We start from the raw sequence: 26303 nt of genomic DNA on the forward strand, positions 1-26303 counted from the left end.
ATATCCAAGAAAGAAATTTTTTAAAGAATGAGGAAAAAGACTATTATAATGAAAATGGTGTGCTGTTGGTTCAGAAATAGGGAAGATTAACAACAGAGTAGGAACTAGAAATAGATCCTCCCATGCAGGAACTTAATATATCACGAAGGTGACATTTCAAATAAGTGGGAAACAGGAGTGTCTTCAATAATTTATGTAAGGGCAATCAGTTATCCACTTAAAGAAAAAATATCGCTAGATTCCTTACTTCACACCATATGCAAAAGTAATTTCCAGATGGATTATATTATATTATGGTTTATAACCATTAAAATGATAAAAAGTATTAGAAACAATTAAGATAGTTTATAATCTTGGGATAGGGAAGACCTTCCTAAACAACATGCAAAACCCAACGGTCATAAGGGAAAAGATAGACAATTTAACCACATCAAAATAGAAGATTTCTGAACAATAAAGGACATCATGCCCTACCAAAATTCCAAGAGCCTTTCTTGCAGAAATGGAAATGCCAATCCTCAAATTCACATAGAATTGCAAGGGTCCCTGAATAGCCAAAACAATCATGAAATTGAAGGACTTCACACTTCAAGATGTGCTACGGAGCTACAGCAGTCAAAACACTGTGGTGTTGGCATAAGTATACACATATCTACCGGTAGAATAGAACTGAGGTCCAGAAATAAACCCATACATCTCTAGCCAGTTGATTTTTGGCCAAGGATGCCAAGTCCATTCAATGGGGAAAGACTAGTTTGTTCAACAAATTGTGCTGAGACAACTGGATTTCCATATGCAAAAGCATAAGGTTGGATCCTTACCTCACGTCATACACAAAACATAACTCATCATGTATCAAAGACCTAAAGTTAAGAAATAAAACTATAAACTTCTCGGAAGAAGCATTGGGGGACATCTTCATGATTATGGTTTCACGGATATGATACCAAAAGCACAGACAACAAAGGAAAACAGATAGATTGGACTTCATGAAAATTAAGAACTTCTGTGCATCAAAGGAGACTAACAAGGAAGGGAGAAGACAAACTAGAGAATAGGAAAAATATCTGCAAATAGATATCTGATAAGGGTCTAGTATCCAGAATCTATAAAGAACCCCTAAAACTCGACAGCAAAACAACCCAATTCAAAAAATGAACAAAGGATTGGAATAGACATTTCTCCAAAGAAGGTATACAAAAGGCCAATAAGCACGTGAGAAGGTGCTCATTATCATTACTCATTAGGGAAATGCAAATCAAAACCACAATGAGATACCACTTTACACCTACCGGAATGGCTATAATAAAAACAAAATTTAATAGAAAATAAGCTTTGGCAAGGACGTGGAGATGCTGGAACCTTTGTGCATTGCTGGTGGGAATGGAAAATGGTGCAGCCGGTGTGGAGAACAGTTTGACTGTTTCTCAAAAGATTACATATAGAACTACCACACGAGCCAGCAATTCCACTCCTAGGTATCCAGCCAAAGAACCGAAAGCAGGGACTCAAACAGATATTTGTATACTCATGTTCATAGTAAGATTATTCACAAAAGCCAAAAGGTGGAAGCAACTCAAGGGTCTATCAACAAATGAATGGATAAACAAAATGTGGTATCCACACACAATGGAATATTATTCAGCCATAAAAAGGAGTGAAATTCTGATACATGCCACAACATGTATGAACCTTGAAAACATATGCCATGTGAAATAAGTCAGACACAAAAGGACAAATGTTGTATGATTTTACTTTAGGAAATGAATAGGGAAATTCATGGAAACAGAAAATAGATTAGAGGTCACTTGGGGCAGGGGCGGGGGGAATGGGGAATAATTGCTTAATGTTTACAGAGTTTCTGTTTGGGATGATGAAATAGTTTTGGAAATAGTGGTGATGGTTACACAACATCGTGAATGTAATTAATGCCACTGAATCGCACACTTAAAAATAGTTAAAAGGGCAATTTTTATGTTATATATATTTTACCACCACAACAACAAAAAAACTCACTCAAAGAAAGTAAATGACACCATACACAAAGAGAAAAGAGAGGCAATAGATGGGGCGAAAATACTTGCAACTTATATAGCAAATTAGGAAAATCCAGAAGATCTAAAGAACTTCCACAAATAAACTAAAGAACAGAACACCCAATATAAAAATGGGCAATGACCTTTATCAAAAAAAGAAAATCAAACGATCACAAAAAATAAAACTTACGCTCAACTAGTGAAATGTAAGTTAAAGTATGAATGAGAGCTCCTTTTTCACTCATCAGATTTTGGCAAAAATTAAGAAATTGAGTAATATTCAGAGTTGGTTAGGATGCGGGGAATGGACTCCAACATTCCTGCTAGTGGGAGTATAAATAGGTCTAACCTCTTGGGGAGGCACTGTTGCCATATTATACACTCACACACACACACCCTGGGACCCAATGTGTCACACGCTCCAGTGTACGACAGGACAAAGGGTTCCATATATCATGGTACATCCACAAGATGGAATTCAATGCAATCCAAAGAATGGGCTAGATCAGTGTCCTAACGTTGGAAATGTATGTCTGACGTAATACTTCATAATACTTCTTAAAATCCAACAGGTTAACTTTTTGTTTCTAATGTTTAAGTTTTCTCTCTAATGATAAGATAAAAGGTTCAGATTGCTGTTTGCAAGCAGTTTTCACAAATGATGCCTGTGGGAGTCGGTTGGCGTTATTCTTGATGCATGAAAAGCCAAATGGGATATGATCATCAGATCTACTTTTAAAAAATTTTTTACAGGGGCTGTCCCGGTGACGCAGCAGTTAAATTCACACATTCCGCTTCGGCGGGTGCGGATATGGCACTGCTTGGCACACCATGCTGTGGTAGGTGTCCCATATCTAAAGTAGAGGAAGATGGGCATGGATGTTAGCTCAGGGCCAGTCTTCCTCAGCAAAAAGAGGATTGGCAGCAGTTAGCTCAGGGCTAATCTTCCTCAAAAGAAAAAAAAAATTTTTTTACAGCCAGGGCTTTGCAATCTTAGCGACATCTGAATGTGCCATGTATGAATTTTGATCAGATAAATGCAAGAATCTGGTAACAATCATCTTGAGGCAAATTCATAGGTTTATTTTTATGCTTCTCTTTAATTAGTTGTTTATGTCTACAACAAATGGCCCACCGAAGATTATAAATTAAGTAATATAGAACTAAAAATTAAATGATTTAAAAATGTGACATGATCAAAACACTCAGGGTTTAAGGGAAGCAAGTTTATCTCTAGCTACCGGGGTCCTGGGAGCCCCGACCTTCTCTACACGCCACATGCACGCACTATCGACTGTTGCTTCAGAGGGAAAAAAGTGTTTGGGAAGGGAGGAACTGAAGGGGGGAACTCTCCCCACCTTGGGGAGAACCTCGTGATCTGAGCATCATTCCATATGAGCTGATGTGAACAATGCTTCGAAATGGGAAGGGAAGGGAAAGATGACCCCTTTTTATTTGTTAAGAAGTCCGGTCAAAGTTATTCAAATAAGAGGAACACCAGCTTCTTTGGTTGATGAGATGTGGTGGAGGTGAGCTAGGATGAAGTGGCAACAGGATCCTTCACAGGGAAGCGAAATCCTCAAGATGCTGAAGTGTGTTTGGCTTCACACGTGTTGGAGAGACAACAGGCATAGCAGAAGAGGAAGCTTCCTCTCACGGTACTCAGCCTCCCCCCCAGCAGCAGACAGCCGCACCTCGCCCCTCTGCAGAGCTGGCCCAAGGACAAAGCCACCAGGCCCAGTGAAGGCAGGTGAAATTCCCAAGGCACCAGAAGGGACTGCGGACTGGATGGGGTGGGGACCCCGACTGGAAGGGCTTCAACGGAGGGGACCATAAGAGATGAGAAGGAGGAGACAGGTGGGATACAGCAAACTAGGAAAATCTAGAAGATCTAAAGAACTTAAGTGTCAACTAAAGAACAGAAAACCCAATATGAAAATGGCTGACGACTTTTATCAAAAGAAGAAAATCCAATGGTCCACACACACACACAAAAAAACTATGCACAACTAGTGAAATGCAAGTTAAAGTATGAATGAAAGGTCCTTTTCACTCAGCAGATGAGCAAAAATTAAGAAACTGAATAATATTCAGAGTTGGGTTAGGGTGTGGGGAATGGAATAGAGGCCCCACCCTTTGTTGAAGGGCAAAAGGCAAGGGCAGAGTAATTCAGGCCCCGTTCCTACCTGCTCCCCAACTCCTCCCAACTTTCTAAGGTTTTAGGATACTGACCTATGTGACCTATGTGACACTATGCTGACTCAGTGTGATGTAGTTTGAGGATAGTGGGTGTAGAGGGAGCAGGCCCAGGTGAGGACCATCCCCACCCATCTCATGCTCAGAGATGGTCACTGCCTAGTTCTTCCTTGCAACACAGCAGTGAGGAGTGGTTGCCAAAAAAAATAAAGTTCAGTTTTGAACACACTAAGTTTAAGGAACCTGCGAGTCAACCAGAAAGAGATGTCCCAGAAGCAGGAGAAAGGCCTGAGCTGGAGGTTGGGGAGTCATCAGAATATGGATGGATATGAACGAGGTCATCCAAAAAGAGTGAAGAGAGGGCCTGTAACTGAAGCTGCAGGACACCAGTATTTCAGGGTGTCCTAGCACAACCAGCCACAGACCACCAGGGACAAACCCACAGTCCAGCAAAGTCAGGTTTATTGACACGTCACTCTGAGGAAGACAACACACCAGAGAAACAATGGAAAAGAGAGTTATTACAGAATTTAAGAGAGAGGTGGAGATTAGGTGAAATTTAAATAAAGCACAGTTTTGATGGCTGAAAGCAAAACAGAGCTGTGTGTAAAGGGACCAAATCAGGTCTGGGCTGCTAAGTGGACCCAGGGTCCTGTTTTCTTGGAAACAATAACGTTAAGATAGATGTGGCATATAATATTCAGAAATCCCTTATCTGAATCTCTGCACCTGGGTCGTAAACCCTGTCTTGATTACAGATCTTCCAGGCAAGAGTATCATTCTTTCTTACATAATTTCAAACAGCAAAGTCTCTGATAGTCTTTTAGAAAACAAAGTTGCTCAGTGAGTAAGAAAGAAGTAGTCGCTCAAAGGAGTGGGTTGTTAAGACATTTTATGGCTGCAGCCTGTCCTTGGGAAAAACATAATTTCCTGTTAATTTTGCAGCTGGCTTTATCTGTGTCTGTTATTCTAGTCTGATGAATAGCAGGGCAGATTTTTACAGTCCGAAATAATTTTTAGTCTCTCAAGGGACAAACAACGGAGGAGGAATCTGCAAAGACTAAGAACAGTGAGTAAGCAGGCAGAAAAGTGAAGAGTAAGTCTCACAAAGCAGGAGAGCGATTGTTGGTGTCCAACGCCCCTACAAGATCTAGTTTACTGAGCCGCCGTCCAACACTAGGGTAGCCACTAGCCACAGGTGGCTATTTAAATTCAGTTAAAAGTGATTAATTAAATTACATTTAAATTATTTTTAAAATAAATTCAATTATTTATTTTTGCACTTAGCCACATGTCAAGTGTTCGGTAACCACAGACTAGTCGCTACTGTACTGGACAGTGCATATAATGTTGCCATCATGGCAAAAGTTCTGTTTAACAGCAGTAGAAGAACTGAGAGTCCCAGTAGACGGTGACTCCTATCTATGAGTGCAGTCTCCAAGCAGTGATGGGGGTGAAAGCCGTGGGGGAGGGGCAGCCAAGGAGTGAGTAGTATGCTTTCTGACACTCAGCCTTAACAACGCTGCTCTCCTCCTATGACAGCCTCTGTGTAACTCCTGCGTACCTCGAACCCACGAGCCTAGGCTCAGAGCACTGGGCTCCACCGCTTCACAGCGAGCGTCGCCCCGCCTGCGCAAACCCACTACCGTCCCCAAACTCCATCTCCCAACATGCCTCGAGGCCTTCTTCGGCGACTCTGCCTCTTGTGCTTCTGGGAAATGTAGTTTTTTACAGCTTTCCAACTCTAGAAAGGTTCTAGTCGTGAACTAAGGCTCCCAGGAGGCAGTGCGTGGGCCGTTCCGGTCGAATTCCCTGCGGCCGCCACGTCCGCCGTGATGGGCGCCAGAATCGGCCCCCGAGGTTCTGTGGAGCGGTGGCTGAGATGCTGCACTCCCGGGAGAGGCGGAGGATAGCAACCGCGCTGTACCTCCTCCTGCCGCCCCTCAGATCTCCGCTGCTCTGGGGCTGTGGAGAGGCCTCCACCGAAGCGGAGCCGACAGGGGCCTCGGAGAGCCGTGGTGACCGAGCGGCCACAACCACCAGAGGTCTTCGGGGCAGCTCCGCGCTGTGTCCCGCCGCGAGCAGCGGTAGCCCCTGGCGGAAAGCGCATGTGCAAACGCGGGTCCTCGCGGCCTCTGTAAACACCGCAGAGCGCCTGCGCAAATGGAGCGTCTTGGGACCAACGCGTGAGGGCGCATTAGCCAAGGTAACAGTAATAAAGAGTAACGTACCGGTGCCGTCGTCTTTCTGTTGTCCTCTATCTTAGGGTTTGCAAAGTTCAACCCCCGTAATTGCGTCTCTTAGAGTGATCCCCAGAGCAGCCCTTTAACCAATGGGCAGCGGAGCAGCGAAAGTCGCACAACCAGAGTCCTAGCATCACAGAGTGTGAAGGACTCGGCATGGGTCAGGATTCAAAGATTGTAGCCCATGCTTGCCTCTAACTTGCTGTGTGACCTTGGGTAATTCTGTTCCCCTGAGGACCTAAACCTTCTCATTTGTAAATGGAAATAGGTTGTTGGGAGGATCAAATGGGATCCAGGAGTGAAACTAAATTCCCAAGCAGTCAATAAAGGCAAAAGATTCTGTCTATCAATCAATCAATCTATCTAGCATCTAGCATCATCTCCCTCCCTCCCTACCCAAAGTCTGAGTGCATGGTTGTATATCCGAGTTGGAAAGTCATTCTAGTTCTTCTATGTGAACACCTGCCACAGCATGGCAACTGATAGACAGGTGGTGTGGTTCTGCTACTGGGAAGCAACCCCGGCCACCGAAGCAGAGACGCCAAACTTGAACCACTAGGCCACCAGGGCTGGCTGGGGCTAAAGATTATTATGCTTTTGTGATTGCAGATTGAGGGACCCATTTCCTCGTTCTACAAATTGCAAAACTGAGGGCCCCAAGAGGGGCAGGGCTTGCCCCAGGTCTCAGCAGTCTGTGAGCAAGGGCTAAAGCCCAGCCCTCCTACCTTTGGGCCTGGAGCCCTTCCTGGCACCCCAAGGATCAGTGTCTTGGGGTACTCTGAGGGCCTGGGGGAGTCCCTGTCCCCAATCCTTCTACCCCACCTCAGCCTAATGGAAGAGGGCCCTGCCCTGTTGAGGTGGTTACCAGAGGCAGGAAGCTAAGGAGGATCTGGAGAATCCTGGAGAAACGGAACAGTGTTGCTGGAGCTGTACAGACCCTGCTTCTCAGGACAGTGGCGCAGGTAAGGGAAAGAGTCCAGGTGTGACAGATAAGGGGGTAGTGCTGCGGGGACCCACCCTGAATGGAAAGGAGAGGGAGGGCACTGGGCTGTCTCTGTTCCTGAGCGTGGGAGGAGCTGGGTGCTCAGGTGACTCCAGATAGGGCCTGTGGCAGCTGGAGGTGCTACTTGGGCTGGCCTGGGTGCTGAGGAGAGGAAGTGATGCACGTTGAGTTGAGGCCGTAGGAGCCACACCCCCAGCCAGGTGGAGCAACCAGGTGGCACCATGGGCACACCATCCCCAATCACCCTCCCCCTGCCCCCACTGATCAGGCAGCTGCCCGCGAGGGAAGTGAGCTTTTCTCTGTCCCTTGGAGTGGGCTGTACCCAGCTGTTTCTCTCTAGAGTGCTCTTAGAGGTTCTGGGCATAGGTGGGGGCAGTGGCTGGGAGACCCTGAGGTCTGGCTGCAGATGGGGCCTCCTCAGGCAAGTCATGAAAGGCAGGTATTTGTAGAAATAGAAATCCAGGAACCTCTCCACTTCCAAGTATCTAATTCTCTGGGCCTTCACTTACCTCTGTTTTCAGCAGGGGAAACTGAGGCTAAAGGGGGAAAAAGACTCTCTAAAGGACACAAAGGAGTTTGGGTAGACCTGGACTAGGATAGGGATCTTTCCATTACTTGGCAGTGGATCAAACATCTTCATCAAACATTTACTGAGTGTCTAATGTATACGGGGAGAAGAGCTACCTTGGGGTAGCAAACAGAAGCCAGAATTGCAGCCAGACCTGGGTTTTGATCAGCCCTCCCAATGACTTAATGCAGTGACCCTTGGCAAGTCGCTACCCCTCTCTGAGGCTCCAGTTGTCTGTGGAATGAGGGTGGTAAGTATTATCCAGGGCTGTCTCGAGGTATAACTATGAATTAAGTGAGTTAAGACCTGTGAAGTGCATAGAGCAGCACCAGGCATGTGGGACGCGCTCAGTAAACATTAGCCCCTGTTCTTGCTCGTAAGCACAGGTTGAGGCTGGCCAGAGACAGGGTTCTCCTAGAGCCAGGCAGGAGCAGAGATGCTGCAGAGGGCTGCGCATCTCCCAGGTACCTCCACTCATGCCCTGGGAGCCCGCATTTCTGGACTTCAAAGGGGGCACCCACACCCCCGTTTCCTCCTCTGGCACTGGGGACCTGGCAGGAAACAGGTGCCTCGAGTGTTTATACCACTACGTGCCCATGGTTCCCCTCCCCATAACCTGGTCCTGAGTTAAGGTGATTCTGGCCCTAAGCTGCCCACTACGGCCCTGGACAGTCAGACTAGAGCCAGACCCAGGGTGTGGGGTCATGCAGAAGTCCAAAAAGGCTGACAGCAGGGGCTTGGCCTGTGTGTCGCCTGAACAGAGCAGGAGCCGAAGACAGAGAGGAGCATGAGTGGGCAACAGGGCCCAACATCAGATACCCCACCCCTTTCCCACCATGTTTGAACTCTGGTCCAAGCCTACCTAATGGAGGTCTGGTTCAAACCCGTTATTTAGAGAGGAGGAAAGAGAAGCCCAGAGAGGCCAAGGACTCACAAAGAGCCCCACAGGAAGGTGGGAGCCAGTCCGGGTCAGAACTCAGGTGTCCTGATATTAGGCCAGGGCTATGCCTGACAGCCGATTTGGAGGAGGCAGGGCTGGGCTCTATCTCTCCTTCCTGCCGCTGCCACAGTCCTGCTTGGAGCCAGCCCGCACTGTGGCCACCTGCGGGGGCTCTGGCTGGGGAGTGGCAGTGTAGAGTGGGTGTGTAGAGAGGTAAAGGGAAGGGTGTACAGGACCTGGTCAGAGAGAAGCCCAGAGCCGACCTGGGGGGTGGACTGGCGAGCTCTCCTTGGTGTGTATGGCTGCAGGATTCTAGGGCCTTATTAATCACTCTGAGGCAGCAAAGGATAAAAATACCGTGGGAGCACACTCCTGGAGGGGGGAGCAAAGTAGATTCAGGAGTGAGTCACAGAGCTCAAGCCCTAAATTTAGAAAGTGCTGAAGGAGGCAGCCTCCCCCGGGGAGCACTGTGGAGATGCCGCTGACCCAGGGCCTCAGGCCTCAGGGCAGGGGCAGTGGTTGGCAGGAATCCCCTGCACAGCAGTGCCCCATGGAAGCTGAGCCTGTTCTAGGCCTGTTCCAGGTGTGGATTTTGACCCCAGAATGAATCCTGACCCAGGGCAGGGTCTTCAGCCCCATTCTCAGAACCCCTAGCAAACATCCCCACACCAGCCCTTCGCATGGGCCTGGGCCCCAGCCCCTGGAGTGTAGACATCTCAGTGCTGTCCTGCCCACTGTCTGTGTAGCCAGGCACCCTGGGTCCTGCTGCTGTCTTAGCATCCAGTTGTCAGACACTGAGGGGGGGCTCTGTGGTTGCAAGGAGCTAATGCCATTGAGTAAAGGCCTCCCAAAGAGGACCCATCCAGGCCTTTGCAGGTCTGATTGGAATTGGGGTGAGGGAGGGGAGCAAGACGTCGTAGCACCCACCTCTGCTTTATTCTCAATCCTCCAGGCTCCAGGAGATCCCAGGCTGTTTCTTTTCCTCCAGGTCAGGAGAAGAGGGAGATACTGCCTCTAGGTCGAGGAGCAGAGAGTAGGAAAGAGGCTCTGCTTTGGGGACAAAGTCCAGACCTGGGAGTAAGGCGGCTCAGGAGACAAAACCTGATAGCACTTGTGGCATTTATTGAGGACTCGCTGCTCACCAGGCACTGTGCTAAACACTCCACGTGCATGAACTCACTTCATCCCCATTACAGTGATGTAAATCCACTAGTCTACCCATTTTAGGAATAGGAGAACTGAGATACAGAGAGGTTAGGCAACTTGTCCTAGATCACACAGTAAGAGGCTCTAACCCAGACAGCCTGGCTCCCTAGCCTAAGCTCCTAGCCATTATGCTAGACTGCTGAGCAGGGTATTTCACTCCATCTGTCCTGCCTCCTCTCCTGTCCTCCCTTCCCATCCTCCAGTCGCTGTATCCTACAGCTCTGGGAGCTTCCCTCTGGGCCTTGCAGGGTCCTACTGCCCAGGGTGCCCCCAGGCTCTGGGGAGAGAGGAATCTCACAACAGACTGCCCCCTCCCCCAAAGCAGGACTTCAAAGTTGATAGAGCCCACCCCTCTCCCTCAGCCTGGTGGCTGAGCACCACCACTTTGACAGGAAAACAGGCCTGGAGAGGTGCAGGGCCTTGCCCGAGGTGGGCAGGGCTCAGAATAGAACCATGGGGACCCTGCTTTGGGACTGCCCCAGCCCGGATGGCCCTTCTACACGCTGGGTCCCCCTGCTGCTGCTGTGCACTGGGCACTGCTGCCTGCAGGAGCCCAGTTCGGTTGCTGGGTCGATAGAGCCTTCCAAAAGCCCTGGAGCTTCCTGTCGGAGGCTCCTGTCCATGTGCCTGGCCTGGGCCCTCCCCTTGGCTCTGTGCTCAGCTGGGTGGCAGTGGGGGTGGAGGCATCTCTGTATCTTTAGGAAGGACGAGGTTCCTGGTCCTTCTACTAGGGCAAGAACTCCAGCCCTGGGATGACGGGCATTTTTCTGCCACCCCCACAACTTCCTTCTTTTGGTTTCTTTTTATTTTTTAATCGGAAAGGTGGGCCCTCAGCACCCTGACTCAGGGCAGTTTCTATCTCTTGGGACCATAGGGGTCTCTGGGGAGCACTCAGGATCCCCCTTTGGATGGTGGGAGGAGGGGTCAGGGGTCCAGCCCCAAAGCCCCTAGGCTATTGTTCTTCCTGAGGGGAGAGGCTCCTCTGAGAGGCCTGGAGAGCTGCACCTGCTGGGCGACACAGCCTGGCTCCTGTATGACATGACTTCTCTCACACCCCTTCTGCCCCATGCCCAGGGTACCACATGCGAGGACATCAGGAATAGGTTCTGTTTCTTGCTGGGCCTTATTTTCCTCATCTGTCAAATGGGGCTAATGGGCCCTGCCTGACCTTCTACCTGAGGTTGTTGTAAAGGTCAGACAAAATGAATACAGAAGACTCACTGGCCCAGTGCCTTGTCACAGCGAGGATGTGTAGGGCCGTGTACGTGCATGTGTGTGTGCGTGCGTGTGTGTATGTGTGTGTGACAGCTGTGACTAGGGTGCTGTCTGTGCATTCCCAGGGAAGGCAAGGGACTGAGTTCGGTGTGCAACTGTGTGGCCCTTTGAGGCTTTGTGATGTGGGCATGGCGATGCCTCAGGTATAAGGTTGCCAGAGTCAGCAAATATTTGGACATACTCACCCTAAAAATGATTCTTTGCTTATCGGAAAATCAAATTTCACTAGGCGTGTTGTGTTTTATCTGGCGACTCTGCCTTGGTTCTCTGGGTGACCTGGTGTGCCCACAGATGTACCTGTGCCAGTGGGCACACACATGAGACTGAGGAGGTATGTGGCTGTGTGGGACTGTGACAGGACATTAGTGTGATGGTATGTGGCTGTGACATTGTCACCAGGAGGAGCAAGATGTGGGTGACTCTGACTTCGTTCTGCCTCTCTGTGACTCCCTCAGGCTCTAGCAGCTCCCTTGGGGCAGGGTTTGGGCTGTTTGCTCAGTGAGGCCCAACAGAGGTGGGAGACCCGCCCTGGGCAAACACTTAGATCCGGTTCCAGACGGGATGCACAGCCCCCTGCCACCTGCCATCAGACTGTAAAGGACACGTCCCTCTCAAGGCCAAGCCAGTTCTGGGGGCCTCAGAGTGCTCTGTCCTGCGCCCTTCCAGAGGGGCCTCTGGAACCACCTCTCTGCTGCTTCCTGGTGACATCACATAGGTCACTGCCCAATCTTCTAGAACAGTGCCCCCAGGACATTGCCTCATCGCCTAGGCAACCTGGGAATTTCCTCCACCTAAACTGGCAGACCAGGTTACCCCTGAGGAGGGTGTGGGGGGAGAAGGGGCCAGGTGGGGGCCTTCTCCTCATCTCCCAGAGGGGAGATCGAGGGAGTGATCCGTCTGTCTGACTAAATGGTGAGTAGGAGGGATCACTCAGGAGCAAGTCAAGACTCCGTGGCCCCTCATGGTCCAGGACACTGGGTGGGCCAGGGCGGGGGGGGGTGGGGGGGTGGGGCGGGGACTGAATCTTGAGGCTGAAAGGGTGGTGACTGCACCAACATCACCTCCAGGGCACTGGAAGGGGAAGCATATAATGGGGAGCAGGCCCAGAGAGGAGCCGGGAGACCTTGGTTCTTATCTCTGCTTTGTCTCTGTTAGCTGGGCCTTTGTTTCTCCATCCGCACAGTGAGGGGCTCATTAGTCTGAGGGTCTTTAGTTCTGATGGGGACATACTGCAGGGAGTTGAGGGGAGGGACAAGGTCATGGGTGGCTCCAGGCAGGGGGCCTGACCCCTGTTCCAACAGCTATGGGGGGCAGTGAGCAAAGTCTGATGTGAATCTCTCCAAACGACCCCCGTCCCTATTCCAGGAGTCACAGCCCTAAAGTGCTAGAGGTCCCCACATGGGCTCTGACTCACTGTGTGATTCAGGGGTGTCCCCGTGCCTCCCAAGGCCTCAGCAGCTCTCTTGGGAGGCAGGGGGGGGGGGCATGTGTAAGCCCCAGCGCTTGCTCGGCGCCCTGGGCACTGATTCCTCACCTTCCCATGACGCCTCTCAGTTTGCTAAGCACCTTCTCCTGGTACACACTCCCACCTTCCACACCCACTCTGACTCCGGCTCCGTGTTGCCCCATTCTGGGGCTGGGACCCAGACCCTGGCCCTGCCCTGGGGGTCCCGAGAGGCACCTTGATCCATCTCCTGTGGAGGGGCCCTGTGGCTGGGGCAGGGGGCTGCAGGGGGCCGTGCAGGGTCACGCTTTGCCAGCCTTTTCTGCTGTTTAATCTTTCATGAGAATCTTAACAACCATCATATCAGGATGTAACCTTAACACTTTTTTTGGAGCCTGCCATTTTTGGACAGTGTATTCCTCCCTGCCCCCTCTCCAGTCATTTTTCAGTTACTTATTTGGGGGTGAAACTGACACGTGTACAACTCTTTTCATTGCAGTAATTCTCAATGAGTAAGTAGTAGTGAGGAATGAGGAAACTGAGGTTCAGAGAGGACAGATCACCTGCCCTGGGTCATACTGCTAGACAATGGTGTAGCCCAGATTTGAACCCAGGTCCACAGGCCCTTTGCACTGTCAGGCTGTGGGAAGCAGGGGTGGTGAGTCCTAGGACTCCTCTCCAGACTCCTCCCGCAGGCCCTCCCTCCCAGCCCTCCTAGGCTCACTCTTCTGCCCTTGAGCAGACAAGGCCCTTCTCTCTGCTGCTCAGGGGTGTTTGAGACAGGATGTGAACCCGCTTTGATCCGGGCATGTTTGAGAGACTGTCATGAACCCCTGAGCCAGAGATACCTAAATTCAGGGGGATCTGGGGGTATTGCAAGGGCAAATTAATGATGAGTAGGATGGAGAGGGATGCCCCTCTGCCCACTCACTGGCCAGCTAGCCTGGCCTGAACTCAGACCCATGGTTGAGCCCAGGGCATGGTCATCCAAGCCCAGGGGTACCAGGTCACCCACCTTTTCTGACCCAAGGCCCAAAAGATTCATTCTTGGTTAATCTGTGTGTGAATTTGAGTGATGGTGTAGTTTCTGCCATCTGTACCTCCTTGTTTGTGTGTCTCCCTCAGACTGGCAGCCTTCTGGGGGTGGGGAAGTCCTTTTGTCAGTCTGCCTTCATGGCTACCTCCTGCTGTCATTTCAGCCTTGTATCTTTTACTGTGGACTGGGTGATGGGCATGAGAGATTTACTGCCGTGGTGCCTGCTGTCAGCTGAGATGTTATTGGGGCCCTAAGAAGACAGAAGCCACCAGGCCAGTGCTCCCCTCTCTTTCCCTCATGGCAGGCCTCAGAGGCTGCAGTTCACAAAGCAGGCTCTGCTTGCCTCTCTGGGTGTGAGCCTGTCAGATAAAACCACCCAGGCCAGGGGAAGGGCAGTGACCTGCCTAGAGTTGGGGTGGAGGCAGTGGAGGTACATAGCAGAGAACCAGAGCCCAGAACCAGCCCCCTGCCACCCACTCCTGCACACCTAAAGAATGTGTGTTAGAAGGGGTGGGGGTGATTATCTGACTATGCCCCCCACCCTGGAGATCTGAGGTCATCACATAGGCCTCATGGGGCCCTGCAACTCATTTTACAGGATCTACTTTGCAGAAGGCCCCTTGGGCTCAGTTGCCATCACGGCTCCCAGCTCACCCCTACCACTTTTAAAACTGGGCCAGATTCACAAACATCTTGGAGCCCTGAGCACTTCAGGAAAAAACACCTCTATTTGTGAACCTACCGTGACAACTCTTCATCTCTCTCTAGCGCCTTTAGGAAAAGCTGTTCCATCTCAGAGCTCTAGGATGGTAAGGCTTGGAGGGTAGACATTCTGATTCCCTCATTCTACAGATGGGAAACTAAGGCCCAGAGAGGATGGGGCAGCCAGAGAAGAGGAGGGAACCCTGGGGTGGGAGGAGGCTGAGACCCAGATTCTGGAGAGAATGGCCATGTGCTCACTGTATGACACTGGGCAAGTGTTGGGCACTTGTTGGGCCCTGTTTACTGCCCATCCAGGGGAGCTCACCTCTGGGTCCTCGCCATCCCTCTGTGGTCAAGGGTCAGCCACAGGTTAGTGAATGCTCAGCCTCGGGCCCTTTGCCACAGTCATACTGGCCTGGCCTCAGAGAAGTTGAACTATTGGCCTCACTTGAGACAGAGCAGCTGGAGGCAGAGCTGGCACTAGGACCTAGGGGGCAGGTGGCAGCCTCCCAAGCTGGAACAGGTGACTGGAGTGCTGGTGGACTCATCTCCCCCATAGCTATGGAGCTCTGGCCAGCTCTGCCTGGGGAGCAACAGGGGAGCCCCAGAGCTCTGGAGCCAGGTGCTCTTGAAAGCCTAGTCCAGTCCATGGGAGGTGTGTGGGCACATGCATGGGTGCTCAGGTGGGGTGGTGGACGAAGGCCAGAGTCCAAGGCTGGAGGGGAGCCTGGTTAAAGCTCCCAGCTGGGAGGAAGACCAGAGTGGAGATTTTGCCCAAGTCTGGCCAGCCTGTGAACCTTGAGGCTGGTGGTTGGTGGGGGATGCAAGCTGTGGGCATCTCTGAGTTGTTCTTGATTGTGGTGGGGAGGATGTGTGCCCATCTTTGGGTCTCTGGGGTGTCGTGTTGGGGTGTCTCCGAGTTGTTCTGGGGCCAGCGTGCCTGTATGTAAGTAAATTGTTGCTGAGGTGTGTATCTGTGAGTATGCGAGGGGGCTGGAGGGAAGGGGTTCACAACTAACTTCCAGAATCCCTCTTCGGACACCTCCTCGCCTGCTCTATCTTGGCCCCTCCCAGCCTCGTCCCCAACCCTCGCCTGAGGACTGGTCCCTCCCGGACTGGGTCCCCTCCCGGGGCGGGCGCTAGGACCCGGCGGGGTGGGGCGGGGCGGGGCTCGGAGCTCAGTCAGCGGTCCCTCCGCAGCCTGAAAAACACTGAGCCGGGCGAGCGGCGCCCGGAGCCCGCACCCCGGAGCCCGGAGCCCCGAGCCCGGCCCGGCCCGTGGGAGCCAGCGCGGGAGACGGGAGCCGCTCGGGGCGGGGCCGGGGGCGCGCGGGGCGGGGCCGGCGGCGGGACCCGCGGCTCCTCCCCCCGAGCCCCCGCGCGGCCCCGGTCGCCCGGGCAGCGGCGGCGGCTGTGCGGGCACCCGGCCCGGCGGGCCCCGGCCGAGCGGCGGGCACAGGTGAGCGGCCGGTCCGCGGCGCCCCTGCCCGCCCCGCGCGCTTCCCGCGCTGGCGCCGCCGGGGAGTTAGTTGAGGCGGTCCAGCCAGCGCGGCGCGGACCCCGCCGGACCCCCGCCCCCTGGGGCCCAGCCTCCCCGGTCCCGCGGGCCCCGCGCCCCATCCGCAGCCCTCGCTCCGGCCGCAGGAGGGCTGGGGTCGATCCTTAGGGGGTGGACCCCGTGACTGCCCTGTGCCTGTCTGTCCTCACCAGGGGGCCAGCCCCCGCTATTTCCAACTCTCCACCTGCTCCGGACCCGGGACGCTCCCACCCGCGCCCCCAACGCACTGACTCCAGTCCCCAAACCGGTCTTGCAGGTCCCAGGAAGGTGGCGTCAGCATCTGCAGCCGCGTCGACGTTGTCGGAGCCGCCGCGGAGGACCCAGGAGAGCCGGACTGGGACCAGGGCCCTGGGCCTCCCCATGGAGAAGTCGGCTGCCGTAACAGAGCCCCAAGGGCCTCGGCCAGTGCTGGGCCGCGACAGCGTCCAGGTGCCCGACGACCAGGACTTCCGCAGCTTCCGGTCAGAGTGTGAGGCCGAAGCGGGCTGGAACCTGACCTATAGCAAGGCCGGGGTGTCTGTGTGGGTGCAGGCTGTGGAGATGGATCGGGCCCTGCACAAGATCAAGGTAGGGTTGCCCTACCCCACGTGCAGCCTCCACTGCGCCCTTGCTGCCTCTGACAAGGAGTTTCCTGGTCCTCCCGCAGGGCCACAGACACCTGGTTGTGCGCCGCGGAGAAAGTCTCCTGTCAGGAACCAGGAGGCACAGTTTGCTGGGCAAGCCCCCATCACAGAGATGGGCCAACTGAGGCCTGGAGAGGGGGCGTGACTTCCTTTGGCTCACCCGGCCAGAACCCAGGCTTCTGCATGCCTCTGCCTGCTCCAGGAAGGTGGGCTGCTGCCAGGCCAGTCTGGGAGAGTGGTTTTCCTCAGGGACCGCTCTGCCCGGAAGCCTTCACCTGGTCCCTGACTTGAGTCATCCCAGGTGGGAGACTGAGCCCATCTCTCCCTGATTCCTGGTCCTCTCAGCCTGAGCTGGGTCTCCTTTCCCTCTCTCTGCACCCTTGGGTGCCAGGGACCTGATTCCTTCCTGCCTGATGTCCTGCTTTTCCGCCTTCCCTCACTGGCTGCTCCGTGAGTCTCCTGCAGGGACTCAGGGTTGTCCCTGGCAGATCCTGAAGGCATAGCTTGGATGTCCCTGCCTTACAGGGCCAGGCAGGGGGAGGAGGGGGCCAGTGGTGCAGGGCAGACGCAGGCAATCTGCCCCCTCACAGCCGTCAGCCCCCTCCTCACAGCCCCATGATTTTTCTCTCTCTGCCACCACAGGGCAGGCGTGGGGTTTGGGACCCCAGGAGCCCACCTCCCTTGGGGGACTGGCTGGGGCAGAGGCTGATGATTGACTCTGGTCTAGAGGCCCCAGTAGCTGCCCCGATACATGTGGCATTGCTGTGAGGGCCACATTTCGTTGAGGGCAGTTTTCCCTTCAGGGGTCCTGGCGGTGGCTGTGTCCTTCACCTTCCTTCCGTTTCCCTTGCCTTCCCCTTTCTGCTTTCCTTCTGGAACTCTGAACTCACACTTAGAGGAGTGTATTGCTTTTGCAAGTGGGGGCAGGGCCCTGGACCCGGCGTTCCTGCCCTCCCCCCATCCCAGCCCCTCCTGCCTGGACCTGCTCTCTGACGTGGCTCGGGCATCTTGGCCTCACACCTGGGCCGGAAATGCCTGACCTTCCCTCTCTGACCCTGTGCCTTTCTGCCTCCCTTTATCGTAGTCTTTTACAGTTTTGTCCATCTGTCCCCACGTGGCCTTCTGGCTGGCCCTTTCTGCCTTCCCTTCTCCCCTCTGTGAGTCTCCATCTGCACCCTGGCCATCTGACTGTCTCTTTCTCGCTGAGTTTCCATGTGTGCCTCCCCGTCTGGGACTCTCTGCCCAGGCCTGAGGACCTTGGGCTGGGGGCTTCAGGGGGGCCTGACCTGTGTCTGAGCCAGAGGAGCAAGGAAGGGGAGAGCGGCTGGTATGTCCCAGCTTGGTGCCCTCTGAGGGCAGGGGCAGTTCCTGTCCCTCTTTGCATCCCCAGCATGCAACACAGACAGAGCAGGGATGTTGGCTGAGTGAAGGAGGGAAGGAAGGAACAAATTGAGTGAAAGGTGAACAAAGTTGTTGTGAGAGCAAGGTTGTCTTCCTGACTGTGACCTGGGAAAAGCTGAAGGCTGGCACTGTGCAGTGGGCTGGGAAAGTGTAGTTTCCAGAAGGGAGGGAAGGAGAAGGTCCTGACTGAGTCCATACTCCCACCCTCTGTGTCAACAGGGCGGAGCTGCCTCCTGCATCTGGCTTGGTTAATGAATAAACCCAGCCCCGTCCAGGACTGGAGTTGGCGGGTTTGGGTCCATACTGCCACAGCAGACCCCTTGTGGTCAGATCAGACCTGTCAGGTGGCTTTCCTTGCCAGTGGAGGAGACTTGGAAAAACCAGGGTGTTGTGGGCTACTGGTCAGGGCATACATCTTCCCTGGCAGCCAGGACCCCCACCCTCCCTCCCTCTCAGACTGAGCAGAGGTTGAAGGTGCCAAAGGGCCCTTCGAAATCTGTGTTTCATCCTCCCCCCTCACTGGGGTGCAAGTATGGACACTGAGGTCCAGAGAGGGCCAGTGGTCAGCCCAGGGTCACACAGCCAAGTTCCAGCAGACCCAGGCTTGGAACCCAGATCACCAGTCTCCCAGCCTAGACCTCTCTGTTCTGCTCCCCACAGTGGAGGGAGGGTAGGGGACAGGAAGTGAGCAGAGCTGGGGCCTAGGTTGGAGGCTGGGTTCTTGGTTACGCGCATCCTGAGCTCCCTGATCCTCTCAGCACAGCCAGGTGGGACTCTGGGAGGTGGGCAAAGGTCTTTGAGCTCCCGATCCCCAAGATTCCAGGAATCCCGTTTTGATAAGAGCCCCTGCTCTGAGCCAAGCGTTCCTCTCTATCATTTAATTTACCCTCAGGCCCGTCCTGGGAAGTGGTAGACTTGTCTCCATGCTACAAAGAAACTGAGGCTGAGAGAGGTGATGTCACTTGCCTGAGGTCACACAGAAGCTGAGGCAGGAGTGGAACCAGGCCAGCCTGGCTCCAGAGCCCCTGCCCTCTCCGCTTGGGTTCACATCTTAGTCAACATTATGGCGTTTGACCCCATCAATAACTCTCTGAAGGACACACTGTTCTCATCATCCCATTCTTCTTTGATAAATGCAAAAGCTGAGACCCAGAAAGGGGAGTGGCTTGCCAAGGTCACACAGCAGGTCTGAAGCCAAAGTCCCCAGAGATGGTTGGGTCACTTCAGGAGGCCTCAGACACAGGTGTTTGTTGAGCTTCTGTCCCCTCCCCACATCCTGCCTCAGCCTGTTCTGGGTCTGTCCCCTGAGCTGGGCAAGCCAGTTGTCCTCTGGACATTGCCTGTGCTCGTGATCCTAGCAGAGGGGTGGAATTCCACCTGTCTGTCTACCTGATTGGTTTCCTTTGCCTCATCTCTCTTCTCCAGACTAATCTTCTCCCGGCTGTTGTATCTGGAGGTCCCTGGAAGCCTCTGTGGCTCTGGGCCCAGCATTTGGAGCCAGGACAAAGGGAAGGGGCTGTGGGAGACCACCTCTGCCCTTTCCCTCTCTCCTGGCCTCCAGCCTGGCCTGCCCCCAGGCCTGTACTATGCTCTGGGCACTGGAAAGGAGGCAGACACCACCTCCTGAGAGCTTGGGTCTTGACCCATAAGCAGACGTACTGAATATGGATCCTGGGTCCAAGGTAGAGGGCAGCTTAGAACCTGAACCCCAGTCTCAATGCCCAGGCCAGGCTTCCCCAGGGTCCTTGGAGTGGTATGAGAAATGGGAAACCAGGGGATCTGTCAGTCATTCAAGCAGAGCCGGCTGGGGAAGAGGCTGGGTTCCAGGCCTGGCTGTGGTATCCTTTTGCTGTATGTGTGACTGTGGGTGCAACCCTGCCCCTCTCTGGGCTGTGTCTCTGTCGGTGCCGTGGGGCTCTCCTGGCTCCAAGAGCCTCTAAACTCGATGCCTGTGCTGGGGCTGACGGAAGAGGGATGAGGAATGGGGTACAGAAAGCAGGAGATGACATGGCCTGCCCAGCTCTGCCCTGGATGCTCACATGCTCAGGTTCTCCAGTGTGGCTGCATGCCCAGCCATGGCAGAGGCAGAGGAGGAGACCTGGCCCCTGTCCTCAGAGGTTTCCAGACACTGGTGGAGAGAAGACTGACAATTCCAGGTGACCCCCTGCTGAGGCAGATGTTCACAGGTCGACCACAGAGGCAGGAGTGGGCCAAGTAGGCAGGGGCCTCGAGGGGCTCTGCGGCTGAAGCAGGAGGGTGAGGTCTCTTGGGCGAGTGTGGCTGAGAACCTGCGGTTCCTCTTGCCACAGGAAACTGGGCAGTAGGGACCTGTCTCCTCTGACTTCCTGTCCTAGGGCTCCTCCCCTTCCCCTTTGGGGAAAGCTCTTGTGGCCCCTCCCTGGCCTGTGTCACTGTCCACCTGCTCCCACACCACAGGCCCCCTGGTGTCCAAGCTCTTAAGCCAGTGCTCAGGCCTGTCCCCAGTCAGTGCCTCATTCTCTCTCCTGTCAAATTCGGGATCATCTCAGGAGTCTCCAAGGGCCCCTCTTACTCTTCACAGTCCCTAGGACTCAAAAGGGTCATGGGGAAGGTGGGGACAGAGCCAGGGCCACGTGTTTTCTTTATGTCTTCCCACTGTCTTCGCCACTGTCCTGTGCTGTAGGTCTTATTAACCCCATCAAACAGATCCGGAAACTAAGGCATAGAGCAGGAGTTCACTTGTGCAAAGCCAAACAGCTAGAAGGTGGCTGAAGCAGGATCGGAACCCAGGTCCTTGGGACTCCAAGGCTTATATCTCTCTACTCCCTTGGGCCTGCTTATTAGCACCCTTGGGCTCTTCTGTCTCCAGGACCCTGTGGCTCACAACTTAGCCCTCTCTTCTGCTTTGGGTCTCCCTGTGCTGTGTCATTGTGGGAGGGCACCCTGGAGGGGACCTGGCTGGCCAAGAGCCCAGTCTTCTTATCTGTGGTGGCAGGGGCAGAAGTTTAGCTCGTTTTAGGGCCTTGGACTTGGTGAGTTCAGGTTCAGGCTGGGCCTCTGCCACCTGTGGGGCTCAGTTTCCCCATCTCTACAGGAAGTTGCTGGGCAGGTGGTTTGTAGAGGCCGTCCTGGCCTTAGGCCGTGGTAGGGGGGTCTGCACTGCTGGACACACAGTAAGGACAGGGAGCTAAGGCCTTGTCAGTCTGTGCCATCAGAGGTCCCTCGATGGGGCTCCTGACTCCAGGGTTAGGCCCTGAGGACCCTTGTCCTGGCTGGCTCTAGCTCTTGGCCTGGGGGCAGCTGGAGGAAGTAGCTCAAGAACTATCCTTAGGCAACAGGCTCCCAGAGAGCATGGCCCCAGGTAGTCAGCCTCCAGACCTTCAGGTGGGGGAGCTCAGAGAAGGGAAAGGTCAGAGGTCACTGGAGGCTTTAGGGAAGTCTTCCTGGAGGAGGTGCCTGGGTTGGCCTGTGGCTGTAGGGGAGAGAGCACAGGGTCCAGAGTCCTGGCCTTGTGGCTTCGGGCAGGCTGCTGTCCCCGCCTAGGCTCTAGGTTCCTTCTCTGTCAAATGTGGGTAGCAGGGGTGCCCTGCCTGTCTTCGGGGACTTCATGCATTCATTTGCTCCTTCAGTGAACACTCACCGATAACCTCTGTGCCTGGCCTGTGCTGGACACTGGGGACAGAGTGGGGAATCCAACCTGGACTCTGCCCTCAAGGAGCTCCCAGTTGGGTGCTGGGACAGACACTTGTCACAGGAGCTCTGGATACCCACAGGGGGCCTCTGAACCAGACATGGGGGCTTGGGAAGTCTTTACAGAAGAGGAATGCTGAGGCGATCCCTTTGGAATTGGCTGGAGAATGCAGAGTATCAGTTTGATAGCATCGGGAGCATTCCATACAGAGGACGGCCATGCAAAGGCCCGGAGGGGGGAAACAGGGCAGTGGTTAGGAGAGCTGTGGACAGTTGAGTGTAGGACGTGGAACGCAGGGGGCTGGAGGTGACTAGAGAGCTGGGCCAAGGCCCTAGGACATGGGTCCTGGAGGTCCTGGGGTGCCAGGGGCAGGTTTTAGACAAGGTGAGTGTAGGATGCTGCCGTATTTATTTGTCTGGACAGAGGACCGAGGGCTGCACTAAAGCAGGGGCTGTGGGGAGTGGAGCAGGGGATCACACGCAGAGAGATTTAGGAGGGATAATGGCAGGGACATGCCACTTACAGAGTAACTCTTTGCAGTGGGCAAACTGTGAAGTGTTGTGCAGGCCAGGAAGTAAGGTGGTATGGATGTGCAGCCCCCTGATGGCCAGGAACCCCTGGGAGTGGGGTGGGTGCCTCCAGTCAGTGTCCCCCTGGGGCTAGAAGAACCCTCAGCGCGCCCCCCCCCCCCCCCCCCCCCCCCCGCTGGCTCCGTGCCTCCACGCCCAGCTCCCCAGGCTCTGGCTTTTAAACTTTAACGAGCCCCAGCTCAGTTTCCAGCCGAGAGTCTTTAAAGTTTCAGGAGATGAGAGAAACGAGGGAGTCCTGGAGACAGATGGGTTTTCTTTCTTCCGCTGCATCTCCACGCCTGGCCGGCCGGCTGGAGCCAGGGCCATGGGCAGTGACCCCAGAGGCCTGACACTTTTCAGGGATCTGGGACCTCGGCCAGGCTGCTTCAGTCTGTTCCTGAGGGGCCAGTGGTCTCAGGCCTGGGGGCCAGGTTGCCACCAAGATAGATGGGGCTGGAAATCCTAGTCCAGCCCTGCCACCTTACCTTTGCCCCTGACCTGGGCAGGTGAGCATGCTCCAGCAACACGTGGGAGGAAAGCTGCTCAGACCAGGTGTGAGGCTGGAGGTGTCTCTGTTCTTCCCCATGCCTCACTTTATCCCCTCTGGCATGCTTGGGCTGGCCTCGATGCTCTGGGGCCCCTGGAGCCTCAGAAACACCGACAGTGGAAGAAAGTAGCAGGCCCAGAACTTAGTGGTGGGTCCCATGCCAAAAAACGGCTCCTCTTACCTGTCATTAAAGAGAGCCTGAGGCAGGTGGCATACCTGTCATTAAAGAGAGCCTGAGGCAGGTGGCATAGAGCAGGTGGGCCTTGTTCTCTGGGGCTTTAGCATAACAATTGCTTCCCTGCCTCTCAGCCTGGCTCCCTAGGGCAGCTACTTGCTACCTCTGATGTCTCTCAGAATCCTTCTGTCTTGGAGCAGGTGAACAAGGCCTGCACGTGTACACCCGCCCCCCCCCCCCGCCCCCCCTTCCCTCCCCCCACCTTGGGAAGTGGGGGTAAGTACTGATTTTGGTTTCTCCTGTGGTGCCTGGGCCATTTCATCTCATCCTTTGGGTTTCATGCCCAAAGCTGCATCTACCCCTGGTTCCCTGAGATCCCCTCTACCATCTCCTGGACCACCCCTCTCTGTCTTTGGACCCTTCCAGATTGCCTGGCACCTGGTACTGGACCAGGGAGGTGGTAAGTCTTAAGGCAGAGGCCTGACAACCAGAGAGGATGGAGTTCCCTTGTGTGTCTCCAACATTTGTTCAGTCAACACGTATTTATTGAGCACATATTATATGCCAAGAATATCCAGGAATTTAGTGGCAAACCAGGCAGATCAGGCCCTGCTGTCACGAGTTTACATCCTGAGAGAGAAAGCCAAGCAAAATAGAAGCAAACAAGTAACTAAATAAGATACCAGATGGTGGTTGTGTGTTATGAGAAAGGATGATGTGATGGGGGTTGTCCGGCCTCCTGTGTGTGGGCCTTCTGCGTGTGGAGCTGGATTGTAGGTGACTGTGTGTGTGATATGGTCTTTACTTGGGTAGACTGTGAGCCCCTCAGGGGCAGGACTGGGTTCCCCCGAAACTGTCCAAGTGACAGCCCCGGGGCAGGCACCTGACAAGGGTCATTAAATCCTATGGATTGGGTGTGTATGCTAGTACACGCCCAAGGTTGTGTGTCTGTGCCTCTGCGTGTGAGACTGTGTGTGTTTCTGTGTCTGGCATTACTGTGTGTGTGAGTCACGCCCCCTCACTGCAGCAGAGTTGTCTCTGATCCAATTATGTCTCCTCAACTGTCTCCCTGCACCTCCCGCCCCCTGCTCAGCTCTGGCTTTGCCTCGGGTTTTCCCCTCTCTGCCTCCATCCAGCCTCCTGTCTCTGCCTCTGGGCCTCTCTCTGGGTCTCAGAGTCTCCCCTCAGGGTGTATTTTCATCCCTGTCTCCGATAGTAACTGCCTCTGCCTTCGTGTCTCTACTTGTCCCCTTTCCTCTGTTTTTTTGTTTTTCCTGTCCCAGTTATTTGTTCAACAAACCTCTCCTCCTGCCTCTCACCCACTCTGCCAGCCACTGTGCTGGTGCTAGGGAACTGGAGATGGATCAGACCCAGCCCTGCTCTCAAGGCCTAGTAGGGAGACCGATGGAGACGGTGACAGCCCTTCTTGAGAACACAGGTGAGGGAGGCCAGTGGCTGAGAGCATAGTGGGGGCAGTGGTGTCTGGGTGGGACCTGGGGGACCCAGCAGGAGGCAGGTGGCATGCTGAGAAGATCTTGGTGAGTATCTCAGTGAGGTAGGCTCATGGGGCAGGGGTGCCGGCTGAGGGTGAGAAGGAACGGAGGCAGAGCCAGAGTGAGGGGGACGTTGGAGGCAGAGAGACAGCAGAGGGTTTCAAGCTGGGCAGTGCCATCATCATCTCTGGGTTTTAGGAAGCTCCCTGGCTGCAGGGGACAGATTGGCCTGGGAGCCAGGGGACCAGAGACAAGGATCCACTTGCAGTGGTCCAAACAAGGATGATGAGGCCTGCTTGGGGGTGGTGAAGAGGAGCTGTTGGGAAGGTCATGGCTGAGCAGAATCCCAGGGATGAGTGAGAGATGAGTCTACAACTTTGCCCAGATTCTAGGCACCGGAGGGGAGCGGAGGGGAGTGGGCGTTGGTGGGTGCATAATACAACAGTGGTAGATGTGGTGAGTGTTGTGCCTGTGGGCTGTCCAGGGGGTGATGCCTGGGAGGCTGTTGACACACTCTGGAGCTTACTAGAGAGCTTTGGGGGCATCAGGCCACTGGCAGTCCCTGAAGCCATGGGAAGTGTTTATCCAATTTGTCTTTGTCTTGATGTCTGTGTGTCAGCCCTGGCCCCTGTCTTGTCTCATTGGTCTCCCACCACCCCTCCCTTTTCTTCCAGGCCTTCTCACTCTCTGCCCTCTGCTCTCCCTCCTCTGTCTGGCTCCCCACTTCCCCCAGGGCTGGAGCAGAGTGGCGGAGGTCCAGACCAGGAGGTCAGCTTCTGAGATGTCAGAGCAGGATGTTCCCTACTGCTGCAGAGCTGGGGCCTGCCACTCTGGAGCCTGGGGCGTGGGAATGGGGGTCCAGGGAGCCTGCTGGAGACTGGGGGAAGGGAAGGAGGAAGGAGACAGAGCAGAGATGAGTCACTCAGCCCTGGATGGAGAGCAGCCGAGGGGCCTTGCTTGGTCTGCCTGAGCAGGCTCAGGGAGCTCTGTCTGGGGGAGGTGTGACAGCACCTCCACTCTCCGCCACAGTCTCGGGGGGCCCCACTTTTGGAGAGAAGATGGGTTGGGGGTATCTGGTGCCAGAGCCCCTTCCCTTCAGAAGAGAGGGCCACAGGGCTTATTTAGTCATTTTATAGGTGGGAATCCTGAGTCCGAAAGGAGAGGAAGGAAACTCTGCTTTGGGCCCACACCACACCACTTGTGCTTTCTGTGTCCTTCCAGCTCCCCTCACTGCAGACAGAGCCAGCTCCAACAGCCCCAGTCCCTAGCATCGACCCCCGCCCCACCAAGGACAGTCTTTACCTGGCCGGGCACTGGCCTACCTGGGATTCACTGGGCCCTTCACAGAGCAGAGCCTAGTGCTTAGGGAATGGCCTCAGGGGTGGCCTTTGGGTCACTGGGTTCCAGGCTGGTTCCTCACTTCACTTTTCTAAGCCACCATTTACAAATGGGCATAATCTTCCCTCCCACGTAATTGAGAGGATGGAATTTGCGAGGCCCCTAGCACAGAGCCTGGCATGGAGCTGGCACACCATTCACATTTGCTGAATGGATGAATGAATGAACAGTCTGAGGTACCCAAGGGGCAGCTCCATTTCCTCCCGCCTCCATCCTTATT

The 26303-nt window shown here is 54.3% G+C and overlaps 1 protein-coding gene across 4 annotated transcripts in view; it reads left to right on the forward strand.

Annotated features, from left to right (window-relative positions):
* Positions 1-5842: 5842 nt before the first annotated feature.
* The window catches only part of STARD10 (StAR related lipid transfer domain containing 10), a 36111-nt gene continuing 15650 nt past the window's right edge, over positions 5843-26303 (forward strand). Inside the window, exons 1-3 of one of the 4 annotated variants that reach the window (XM_070274460.1) lie at positions 14111-14219; positions 14546-14756; positions 16464-16774. In XM_070274460.1, the coding sequence (XP_070130561.1) occupies positions 16568-16774 (207 nt within the window). In that variant the 5' untranslated portion in view covers positions 14111-14219; positions 14546-14756; positions 16464-16567. Of the gene's footprint in view, positions 6439-11911; positions 12380-14110; positions 14220-14545; positions 14757-15974; positions 16109-16463; positions 16775-26303 lie in introns of those variants that run through there. The other 3 variants (XM_070274461.1, XM_023645808.2, XM_001917447.6) reach the window with 3 other exon arrangements.

This window comes from Equus caballus, chromosome 7, assembly GCF_041296265.1.
Source record: "Equus caballus isolate H_3958 breed thoroughbred chromosome 7, TB-T2T, whole genome shotgun sequence".
NCBI classification, from domain to species: Eukaryota; Metazoa; Chordata; class Mammalia; order Perissodactyla; family Equidae; genus Equus; species Equus caballus.